At 42.3% G+C, this 12,255-nt stretch overlaps 2 protein-coding genes across 3 annotated transcripts in view; one reads left to right on the top strand and one right to left on the bottom strand.

Annotated features, from left to right (window-relative positions):
• The window catches only part of LOC117262197 (uncharacterized), a 9,591-nt gene extending 6,409 nt beyond the window's left edge, over positions 1–3,182 (bottom strand). Inside the window, exon 1 of the mRNA XM_033634968.2 lies at positions 2,902–3,182. Within this exon, the coding sequence (XP_033490859.1) occupies positions 2,902–3,054 (153 nt within the window). The 5' untranslated portion in view covers positions 3,055–3,182. The remainder of the gene's footprint in view (positions 1–2,901) is intronic.
• Positions 1,980–12,255, top strand: LOC117262194 (patatin-like phospholipase domain-containing protein 2). 2 transcript variants are annotated; one of them, XM_078167742.1, is made up of 9 exons: positions 1,980–2,076; positions 5,939–6,171; positions 6,445–6,510; positions 7,612–7,821; positions 9,855–9,915; positions 10,040–10,243; positions 10,391–10,532; positions 11,488–11,589; positions 11,845–12,255. In XM_078167742.1, the coding sequence occupies exons 2-9, from the start codon at positions 5,959–5,961 to the stop codon at positions 12,170–12,172; spliced, it is 1,326 nt and encodes a 441-aa protein (XP_078023868.1). In that variant the 5' UTR covers positions 1,980–2,076; positions 5,939–5,958; the 3' UTR covers positions 12,173–12,255. The 2 variants fall into 2 exon arrangements, with proteins under 2 accessions (XP_078023868.1, XP_033490856.2); XM_033634965.2 differs by lacking the exon at positions 1,980–2,076 and adding an exon at positions 3,268–3,579.

The following is a 12,255-nucleotide window of genomic DNA, read 5'->3' as shown; positions in this document are numbered from 1 at the left end:
CTGTTTCTTACTTCAAAAGAGACCCATAAGAATTGTGAACAAAACCTCAAACAGAGAACCAACAAACTCACTATTTATTAAAGACTCTGAAATTTGAGCATTTGGTCAGCTATAAAACAACGCTGAAATCATATATTGCATTCAAACAGATGGCGCACGCTAGCGCCTCACTGTTTCAAACACGTATTGCAACAACGGTAGCCGCTGTGTACCAAAAAGCTATGATAACACTGATGAAACCATGTCATCCGATACTACATAGAGTATTCATTCAGGCTCAGGAAGGGAATTAAAAAGGCAGCGTGACCGGCGAATTAAAAAAACAAGGGTCAGCATTGGGGCTGCCTTTCCCAGGTGGAGAGAGCTGCTGAAGGAGAAAGGTAATACAATCACAGGCCAGCGCTAACAGCTAACAGCGGCGCAGTGATGCGAGGAGAGGGATGAGGCTGTTAGCGACTGGCCGCTAACAGCGGCTAACAGCCAACAGCGGCGCTGGCCTGTGATTGCATTACCATTCTCCCTCAGCAGCTCTCTCTACCTGGGAAAGGCTACCCCGATGTGGGCCTTCGTCTTTTTAATTCGCCGGTCACGCTGCCTTTTATATTCCCTTTTGCGCTTTCTCGTCTCCCATGATGCTGCATATGCATGATCCTGCATTATGCTCAAAGAGTGGGACTTTGTTTCAAATTTGCCAGGGTAGTAGCGAAGCGCCTCTTGCTCCTCTCCTTAGGCTCCTCAGTCACGCAGTGCTGGCCTGGCTCTCAACGAAAACGCAGAGGGTGGTGCTGTATGTCCCTTGCTGGCGGGTGTATTCTCAAGATGGCGAAACGTAATGGAACCCCACAGACGACTTACCCGCACAATGTACAAACAAATCTGAAATTCTCCTTTTACCAGAATAAGTCAGATTATTGGTGGAGGTAATAGTACACCAGTGATGACATATTTATGAATGCAGACATCAATTTTTGCCAATAAACAACTGAAAATGTTACACAATGTCCCTTTAATGAACACGATCACTTAAGCCATGTAAATGTGCCAGATTTAGCCATACAGGCTAATTTTCATCTGCAGTCCCTGGCAGGTTGATGGTGTAAGTGCATGTCAGAAAAAGACAAAATAACATGCAAAAGCACAGAAACACATAAGCACAGTTAAAAGCAGATTGATGGCATCTCCATAGAAGGGCACATAAGCACAGAGCAAACACATAACCAAAGACAAAAGCACATAACAAGGCACATAGGAAAGAACAAGACAGAGGCACTATTAATAAAACAATGCCATAACCATATAACCTAAAACATTAAGAATGTACTACACAAAAGTACAGCATAAAACACAGCATAGACCAAAGCATGTAGCCACAAACAAACACACATGAGCACAAAACAAAGCAAATAAGCAAGGACAACAGCACACAAGCACAAATAGCAAGACAGTGACATTTAGGAAAACATACTATACAAAAGCACATAGCCCTAACATACAGTAATGAAATGAGGACTTAACCATTAATTCAGATCATGACAACATGTTTGATTGTCCAGTAGCCACCATTTTGATTTAGAGAATGTGGGATCAATGTTCCAGATGTGTGCTGTTCGATTGGAAAAGGCTGACTGACCAAAGCTGCTCTTTCTGTGCGGTATTTTACAATCCCCCCTGAAGATAGATCTGGTAGATGAGTTCTGATTTTGTTTACTGAATTCATTGAGTGGAGGGTCTGCCAGGCCATAAAGAATTTCATATACAAGAAAAATATCGGCAAATTTGATCATATTTTCCCAATTAAAAAAAATGATATTTTGTTAAAAATTTTCAATATGTATTTGACTGTTTATCCAATGTTTTTAACACCTGTGTGTACAGTCTGTTTACTGGTTTTAGTGTTCAGTTTGCCTGTTTGAGTCCAGCTTATCAGACAGTAATTCATGTGTGGAAAAAACCATTGCACTGAGCATGCAGAAGATTAAACAAAAGTTAAAATATAACGTATTGATCAACTATAACTGTTAATGATTAGACTGTGATATTGACTTACAAGAACAGGGTACAGGAACTTAAAAGTGTGTAAGTTGCCTTTTATAAATTGTTTTTTTGTGTTGTATTTCACCTTGTTTGCCTGTTTTGATTTGTTTTATTGGTGCTGAATATGATGTGCTATCAAAAGGGTTGGTGTTACAAGCTGTAGCTTCAGCCTGAACCTTTTTCTGACTGTAGTGTCTACGTTGTGTTAAATTACTTAATTGTAATGTTTTGCACTGTAGTATTCAAGTATCTGCCATTTTCAGTGAGAGGCTGTGACTTTATTTACATGAATTTGTAGATGAATACATGATGATTACAGCTTTAGTTACTTTTCAGATCACATCTTTTCATCCCATTTTTTCTGATAAACTGCAAGATTAAATGTTCCTGTATGTGTTGAGAACATTTTCCTTCTTCTTGAGCTAAATAAAGCATTGAAACCCTCTTGGATCAGCTGGGAAATGCATCGTCACAAAGCTGAAAACAGGTTGTTTTTCTGACACCATGAACTTTTTTAGAAATACAAAGTCCTCACAGGACAGCTAACAGAATATAACCCACTGCTGCAGATTAAACTACCCTACAAAATATAAAAGAGGTCAAATAAGCACAACCTAAAACATCTACAGCAGTAAAATGACACATGCAGTTAATGCATACTAATCCAAAATCATCAGATAGTATAGTACATCACTGACAGGGAACATTTTACTGCATAATGAGTACTTTTACTTCTGATACTTGAAGTCACTTTTGCTGGTAGCACTTTTGCAGGCACGCCTTTTACCTGTAATGGAGTATTTTCAAGGTGTGGCACTACTTTTAATTAAGTAAATGATCTGAATACCTCAACAAAGTAATCCTCACCTCCTCCTCAGTTATCCCAGTATTCTTCAGATACACAAAACCAACTTGCGTAAAAGCTGTTTTCAGCTCTTGGCTCAACTTGTGCATCTGCTCCTCTGTAATATCTTCTTTGCTCAGGCTGTATGCGCCGAAGTCCACCACTGGGATGCTCATTTTAAAAACAAAAAGATGTATTCGACAGAGTCTGGATATGGTGCTGGGGGATATAATAACAAACCCTGCGCAAGTTTTAAAAAGTTGATGACAGTGGCTTCTGCAGATATCTATGGCTGCGACCCCATTCTGTTGTCACGTGACCGCCCCAGCCAATAGGAGAAGAGTTCTTGATTAACACCATTACGCAACAGTTGGTTATCATCTCACCTTTGGATGTTTGCAGGTGATGTGGAGGTGGCGCTTGGTCAACGGTGATCTGCATCATTTTGATTTTACATGTCAACTAGTTGAGACTTTTACTTGTTAGTGTGTGCGGTGGAGTTGAACCCGAGAGGATGATTGATCTGGAGAAAGAGTGGAGCATCTCCTTTGCAGGATGTGGTTTTATGGGGATTTATTATGTTGGAGCCAGCAGCTGCATCCTTGAACATTTCCCTCGCTTCATACAAGATGCGTCTAAAATCTATGGAGCGTCTGCAGGTGCTTTGATGGCTGCTGTTCTCACTCTGGGAATCCCCTTAGGTGAGCTTCATGACCAGACTTCATTCAAAAATCTGCTGTTTTAAGGCTGTCTTGTAATTAGCAAACATGCCGGATTATATTATGAAACAATATTCATAATGTCATATCAATCAAGACATTTTATTGTGTAATTCGGCAATGATCTTATGCACCAGGCAGCTTTGTAGTTTGGTAAATCCCAAATTGCAGTGCCACTGTCAACACCATGTATGAAGTTTTGACATTCATTCTGCTTCTTCTTTTGTGTGTGTGATTCTTCTGTCTCTTCCATGACAGATTAGTATCTAAAAGGCATCACTGCTTGTACCCACATTAACTTCATTAGCCTCCTCATGGTCATACATATCAGAAAGCCTCTGCTGACATTTTGACCTTTGGATTTGTAGCTATGGTTTCATCTCATTTGGACATCTCAAAATACAAAACCAACTACAGACTAGCTTTTGATGGGATCACTCCAGTATGTGGGTCAGGGCCGTCAAGTGTGTGTTGTGGCGGGGGGCAAAGCCCCCTTCCAGGCTACTTCCTACCCGCTGCTTCCGCAGACTTTGCTTGGACCACACCCAACTTCGAATTCCGAACTTTGCCTTCATTGTGATCTTAACTGCACACCTGTTTTCAGGACTGCACCTTGTACAAAGTCTGTTTATCTGTTTATAGCATAGACTGTATAATATCATGTATGTAGCAACCATAATGTCACATATTGGTTTGTGGACTGCCATTTTGAAGCCTTGAATTTGGCATTTCAACCGTCGCCCTTCCTGTTTTTGGAGCCAGAATTGACCAAATTTGGATGAGAGGGTGGAGCTCCGGGTTGGGAGTAAGTTTCTGCCCCAAGTGAGGGAGTTAAAGTATCTCAGGGTCTTGTTCACGAGTGAGGGTAGAATTGAGCGTGGGATGGTCTGGCGGTTTGGCGCAGCGTCTGCAATGATGTGGGTGCTGTGCTGCACTGTCGTGGTAAAGAGGGAGCTGAGCTGGAAGGCAAAGTTTTTGATTTACTGGTCCATCTATACCCCAACCTTCACCTATGGTCATGAGCTCTGGGTAGTGACCAAAAGAATGAGATCGCGGATACAAGCAGCTGAAATGAGTTTCCTCCGAAGGGTGGCTGGGCTCAGCCTTAGAGATAGGGTGAGGAGCTCGGACATCTGGAGGGAGCTCGGAGTAGAGCAGCTGCTCCTTTGTGTCAGAGGCGTCAGTTGAGGTGATTCGGGCATCTGATCAGGATGCCTCCTGGGTGCCTCCCGTTAGAGGTGTTCTGAGCACGTCCAACTGGTAGGAGGCCTCGGGGCAGACCCAGGACATGTTGGAGGGATTACTTATCTCATCTGGCCTCAGATCGTCCCCCAGGAGGTGCTGGAAAGCATTGCTGGGTAAAGGGATTTCTGGAATGCTTTTGCTCAGCCTCCGGCCCCGCAACCTAGCTTCGGATAATCGGTCCTTTTTACACAGAGATTGTACTATAAGTCCCGTCTTTATACCTCCTTTGCATTTTTATAAGGAACCAAAAAACGGCAGCAACGTGATGCATTCTGGCATCACACAAACAAAAAGAGGCTTGACGGGCGTGACATGTAACACAACAGAGTTGGCCTTTAGTGTGACATAAAATGTACGTGTTGGTAGCACTTTCTAAGCAACAACGATGACATAACATAGCAATAACAGTCATTTACCATCTCTGTTATGTGACAGCTGATCTCATCCTCTGCTCAGAGGGTAAGGAGCTCCGTCACGTAATTTTTTTTCCAATTTGCGAACATTCATGACTGATTTTTCTTCTTCGAGTTAGCTGCTAACTGCTAACAGCTACCTTTTAAATCCCCCGTGGTGTGGTCACACACATAACACATCATCTATCATGCCCACGCCCATGGTCCCGTCCGGCTCGATGTCCTGTTTATGCAGACACCATTTCGGCTTAAAGGCGAGAAAGCTTGTTTCTGTATATACTAACTGTGAAATATCTACACTGATATGTGCAACAATTTTACATTTACAATTTACAAGATTAGCGTGACACTGATCTTGGGTGCCCTCCTTGAAACAGCTGATTGTATAGATCTTCTGATTTGCCAGGAGGGAGATGTGTGTGAAGCATCCGTGATTTCATAGACATGGATGTAAACTATAAGTTCAACTTGACTGGTGCACAAAGGCATACAAGCATGGGGCGATAATTCAACTTAAAGTCACAAATTAATCAGGATTTCTGTTTCAAAGTGCATGTGTGATCTTTTACGAAAGACCCTTTGTAGCTTGTGAGCTTCTTAAAATTGAAGCGATCCTTAATATTTACAATTCAGCATTTCTGTCATGCATACACTCACTGTAATCACTTTGTCCCTCTGTACAGAGAAATGCTGTGCTGACTTGATGTTCATGGCAAAAGAGGGCAGGAAGCACAAACTGGGGCCCCTGCACCCGGCCTACAACCTGCTGCAGATAGTACAGGACTCTCTGCAGAGGAGCCTCCCAGAAGACGCCCACGTTCGAGCGTCGGGGAAGCTCTGTGTGTCCCTGACCAGAGTGTCTGATGGGAAGAACGTACTGGTGTCAGAGTTTGACAGCAGAGAGGAGCTCATTGAGGTATGTTTTACAGTTTGTGTGTTAATACTCAAATGTTATGAGGTGAGGAGACAATACAGTGTGTTACATGCCAACATGATGAGTTGCCAAAAGAAAAAGAGTAGCTAGGATCTACAGTGATACAGTCATCATTATAGTATTTCTTCAGTGTAATGTTTACCATGTCATCATCCTTGACCAGTGATTCTCCAGAAGTTTCATCATATCTGAAGTGTCTGTATAAGCAGTCTGTGTTTATGTTAATAATTTGCAGTCATGTGTGCCTTCTTCCAGGCCCTCATATGCAGCTGCTTTGTGCCTTTCTACTGTGGTGTTATTCCACCAACTTACCGCGGAGTGGTGAGTAAACCAGGGAGCTAGGACGCGCAAAGTTTTCTCTTAAGCCAGAGCATTTAAGGTGAGCTTCACTCAGTCGCAGTCCCTGTATTACAACCCAAAAAGTTCAAACTGCTCTCAAAATTCAAATTCTGGCAAACAGGGGGAGGTTTAGGCATATATGCACATTACTGGACTGATATGTTATAATATTGTAACATATATTTAATTAAGTTTCAACATGTTGTAACTTTTGATACAATAACAACAATAATAATAATAATCTTTATTCATAAAGCACTTTTCAAAAGTTACAAAGTGCTTTACATGTCAATAATGAAAACAGACAAGACATGAAAACAACAACTTTTAAAAGAACTGATAAAATCACTTAAGTGTATAAAAACTGAGGAAATAAAAGACAGTCTAAATGAACTTAAAACTCAAGTAAAATCAGGAAAGGCTCTCCGATAAAAGTATGTTTTAAGAAGGAACTTAAAAGATCACTGACTTGGCCGACCTGATTTCCTCGGGCAGACTGTTCCAGAGCCTTGGGGCCCAAGGACCTCAAAGTACGTCCTGTCGTGTACAGCACTAGGAGGTCGGAGATATACCTGGGAGAGAGACCATGGAGAGCCTTAAAAGTAATCAGTAAAATCTTAAAATCTATTCTAAACTAGAGCACTCGGAGAGCGCAGACCTCCGCCAAGCAGCTCGGATTTCCCGCCATTTTATTATTTTATCCACTTCGCTTCAACCAATTACTACCAAAATGTTATCATCTGTTCCTTGTCCCATTATCAATCTTTCATCAAAATCCGTTCAGAACTTTTCTAGTTATTTTGCAGACAAACAGACCAACGCCGGTGAAAATATAACCTCCTTGGCGGAGGTAAACATACTGGGAGCCAGTGTAAAGAGGCTGTACAAGACAAAAGTGATTGCATTGTAATATACATGGGTTGGTCCTATAATTATCACATCTTCATGAAAACAGTGTAGCCTACAGTATCTCGGACAGTTTTCATTGTTCTGAGTATTTGAAAATATGTGGTTATGACATCCTGAGCCCTTAATTAAATTTCTGTTCCAACCCACTGATCACCACCCTCTTTTTCCACTCAGCATTACGTGGACGGTGCCGTCAGTGACAACCTGCCCCAGTGTCACCTGACAAACACGATCACGTTCTCCGCGTACGCCGGTGAGAGCGATCTGTGCCCTCGAGGGACCGTGCTCAACTTCCACGAGGTGCGCTTCAACAACGTCAGCATCCAGGTCAACTCAGAGAACATGTACAGAGTGAAGAGCACCTTCTTCCCCCCACAGCCTGAGGTGAGACACACAGCATACATGTTTCAGAAGCTACTGACTCTGAACAGCAGTGAGAAGCAGTTTATTTCATTTATAACAGACATTTGAAAAGTTTTGATTAAGTAAAAAAATTATAAAGATACAGTACTGAACTTTATTTGATGTATGTTAAATACTTAAAGTGGTCATTTTATGTACATTTATCAATTTTTCCCGTTTCAGCCCATTTAAATCAATTTTCTTTATAAAATGTACAATCTGTACAGCCTACATCTCCTTCCATACTGACAAGGACAAACTCCCCAAAAATTTGAGCTTGAATTAACCTTATGGTCTTTGAATGTTCCTTTTTTTCCACACTTGAAAAAACTTTTTTATCCCCTTCTTGAAAGCCACCACTCTTTTTTTTTGTGGGCCATTTTGCCTTTAATCGATAGGACAGCTAAGTGTGAGAGGGGGGAGAGAGAGAGGGAGTGACATGCAGCAAAGGGCCACAGGCTGGAGTCGAACTTGGGCTGCTGCGGCAACAACCTTGTATATGGGGCGCCTGCTCTATCCACTAAGCCACCGACACCCCAGCCACTACTCTTTTTAGTGGGGCATGACAGCCAACTTGTACAAACTTTAAACAAAGAAGTCTGTGTCATTCTGTGCAGGACAAAGCTTTCCAAAGTAGTTCAACTGGGCAGACAACAGCAGGCTGCAAACAAATTCCACTGACCTATCACTATGGCAAAGCAGTCCAACACTTAGGTGGCAAAATCTTTGATGACCACAACCATCCGTTAAATCACAACTTTCAGCAAAGCAGGGCATAAGAAAGAAAAATATCTATAGAAAAATTTTGTTCTTGTTGCCATAAAATATATTAAACAGTAAGGACAGCCACTTTTTGAAAACAGGTTGACACCTTAGCACTATTTAACTTTGGTGTGGTCCTCACTGTGAGTATGTGGTGCTCCTTTTAATGTTGCATCTGTGTATCATGTTTTTATGTTTGCATTTGCAAACCAAAGACAGATTTTTGCTTTATGCATGCAAAAAAAATGTTTTGTTTTATATGGGACATCTCTGTGCGTAAAAAAGCTATGAAAGTTCAGCAGATGATGCAGAGAAGTGTTGTGGCAGTATGACTTAAGACCCAAATGCAAACACAATCAGGAAACGGGGAGTGGTTAAAGGCAGTTTATTGTAGTTTAAAGAAGCGCAGCTGAAGGCTTGAATAAAATGATGGCTGAGATGGGCAGGGACTGGTGAAGCAGAGCAGGCAGATTAGCTGAAGGCAGAGCAGACCAAATACGGAAGCAGAAGACAAGAACAAGGCTGGACGTGGCAGGTTATGGTTGGGGCTGGTGTGGTGAACCTGAGACACAGAACAGAGTGTGAATTGATGTCTGAAAGTACAAAAAGACAGTGTCAAAAAACTAGAAGTTGGCCTTGACGTCTGTACCGCAGAGGAGACTGACCGATCTGACAGAGTCTGGATGTCTGAGCAGGGGTTTTCTGCTGCAGTGGCTTGATTGTAGATGTGGTTCAGGTGTGCAGGTCCCAGCAGCTGGCACTCAGGAGGCAGGAATCAGGAGGCAGGAATCAGGAGGCCATGCCCAGCAAACACGCAGAGACAGACTGAAAACAAACGTGCAACACTAGGAAAGGGAAACAGGAAACACAAGGGAGAGGCAAAGCCGAAACCCTGACAGAGGTGGACATTCAGAATGGACCCATGACCCACTTTTGTACTGGAACCCACCAGCTGGGAACACACATAAGGGCAACCTACTGTTGCTTCTTGTCCTTGGTAAAGGAGATGAAAATGTGTTTCTAAAGTTTGTGGTCAAAGTCCTTGCTGAACCAAAGCTCGGCTGAGAGGTCACAGCTCTGTAATGACTTAGAAATGTCTTTTGTTTTCTACTTTTTGCCCTCTGCAGGCCAGAAATTAGTTATTGCAACCTCACATATACAGCACACAAAAACAATTTCATTTGATAGTGATGGACTGTGAACACCTGCAGATTTCTCTTGCATCCCTACCAATCATGTTTTGGATTCTACAGGCAATGGCTGAAATCTGCCACAATGGCTACACAGACGCACTCCGCTTCCTACAAGAGAACAGTAAGGACATAATGACTGTTGAATATTCATGTAAACAGAAGGTGGGGAAGATTTATTTTTTTATTTCTTGTACTAACTCTGCTTCTTATTGTAGAAATCATCTCAATTTAAATGTCCATTACAGATCTGATTAGCACCGAGTGTCCCCTGAGGAGTTTGGAGATGGACGCACCCAAACTTGCTTGTTGTGAGCTGAAGGTGAAGGAGTCAACTGAAGCTGAGAAGTCCAGTGAGAACACACAACACGATGGGGTGAATCCACATCAAGAAGAGCACGGGTGGCTGGATCCACAGCTCATAGAAAACCTCCCAGTTAACATCAAAAAGGGTAAGGAGAGGACACTGAGGGGCAGCTGACGTGCTTGTCATCAGCAGGGAAATCATCCAGCAGAACAATTCAGAACCACTCTGCCAGTACTGTAAATGTTATGCTGTGAACCTAAATAATGTTTGTTCTTCACTGTATTCATGTTAGCTTTGTGTGAAGCCTGTAAAGAGACGCATGGAGCTAGTGGACTGTTGTCCCAAGTGACCGAGTACCTGCCAAAGCAAGTGACTTCCTACCTGCAGCTTCCCTGCACTCTGCCCGTGACGTCGGCCTACTCTCTGGCCAAGAGGTACCATGACTGTGTTCAACTTGCTACAATACCACATGCAAATTATTTCTCCTCTGTGATTGTCAGATCATCAGAAGCTTATCTGTGTCATCTTGTTTCCAAAAGTGTGGCCACTGCCACCTGGTGGTATGAAGGCTGTGTATCTACAGAGGCATTCACACCTGTACTCAGAGCTGTCCACTTTTTTTTTAACACATTTACAAGTGATTGATTACACACACACTGATTCTGAATACCCATTTGCAGATTCCTGTACACATGCACAAATCTCAGCACACATTTAGAGATTATAAGTGCTATATCGTAGGCAACTGGACTTGCTTGCGTTTACTTTAACGTTTTGCTTCTCATTCAAGAAGCTTCTTCAGTTGGATGACTAAGAGTCTTTTACACATTTACAAATCTGATTACGCACACACAGATTGACTCAACTCTCCACACACATTTGTAAATAATTATGGCCCCATACAAAGGCTCCACCTGTCTGGTACTGAAGTCCAAACAGGATACTACAAGTGCTGCACATGATTTCTGCAAATCCTCTTTGACCCAGATGACTATATTTAATGACTATGAACCACAGGTAAATATTTGGGGGATGATAATAGTCTGCTGCAGCATCTAGTGAGTTCAGTCTAGTTTGATTTGCAGCCTCCAAACGAAATAAACCTGCTACATGATTTTTTTGTTACTTGAATGATACCATTATGCACATTGAGGCTTCTTTTCCATTTACTACTGATGTAAAAGCAAGAAAATCCTCCAAATAGAAGATTTTTGTCTATGTTTTGTCTGTTCACACTGAGAACTTTCAACTTCGATTCATTACTAATGTTTGCAGCTTTCACTCGGGTCAGATTTTAATGTAGGATTTGTAAAAGGATTTTTTTTTTTTTTTTTTTTTTTTTTTTTTTTGACTTAGTCATATCGTCTGATTTTGAATGTTCCTATTTAGATTTGTGAACTGGATCCCAGATGTACCAAAGGACATGAGCTGGCTCTACGACATGGCTGGAGACATTTACCAACAAGCTTGGAAGGAGAAGGACTATGACCGGTATGAAGTTAAATAATAATTTCTCTTGTCTAAAGCTTAATAAATGTGCAGACAAAGCAAATTTCAGTGCCTTAAACCGTCACTCTTGGCTGCACTTATGCTCAGCTGTGATTTCAGCTGAATGCTAACATTGTGGTGAACTTGAGATTTATACAAGTGGACATTTTGGTGTAGCAAAGTGGTGGACTGACACATCAGCACCTGCCATTCCTGCCCTTAAGATGAATCCTTGTCTCCACCCTGTGCTTCTTCCAGCGAGTCGTCACTGTGCAGATCTACCAGTCTGCCATCAGACCTGAACCTGTTGGATCTGAGAGAAGAGGACGTGAACGCTCTCCCAATGACCCCGGGAGCTGCTCCCACCTCCAGTCTTACCCTCAGCGGGAACACACTCTGGGACCACATGCCTCTGACTCCACCCCTCACACCCACTGTCAGCCCCACCTCTGGGTTTGGTGAAGCCACCACAAAGTCACCTAAAGGAGCAGGCGGAGTTGGAGGCTGGGGTTTGGGCAGAGCTGTGGGGTGGATCCGAAATATTGCATCCGAGCAAACTCCAGACCTCAAGAAAACGGACGATTAATACTCCTGCATTCAAGTACATTTATTTAATATTGCACCAAAAGAGAAGGAAACAAAAATGTTAAATAAATGAATGCAAAAATA

Source organism: Epinephelus lanceolatus, chromosome 5 (genome assembly GCF_041903045.1).
Source record: "Epinephelus lanceolatus isolate andai-2023 chromosome 5, ASM4190304v1, whole genome shotgun sequence".
Lineage (NCBI taxonomy): Eukaryota > Metazoa > Chordata > Actinopteri > Perciformes > Serranidae > Epinephelus > Epinephelus lanceolatus.
This window is presented reverse-complemented; position numbering and strand designations above follow the sequence as displayed.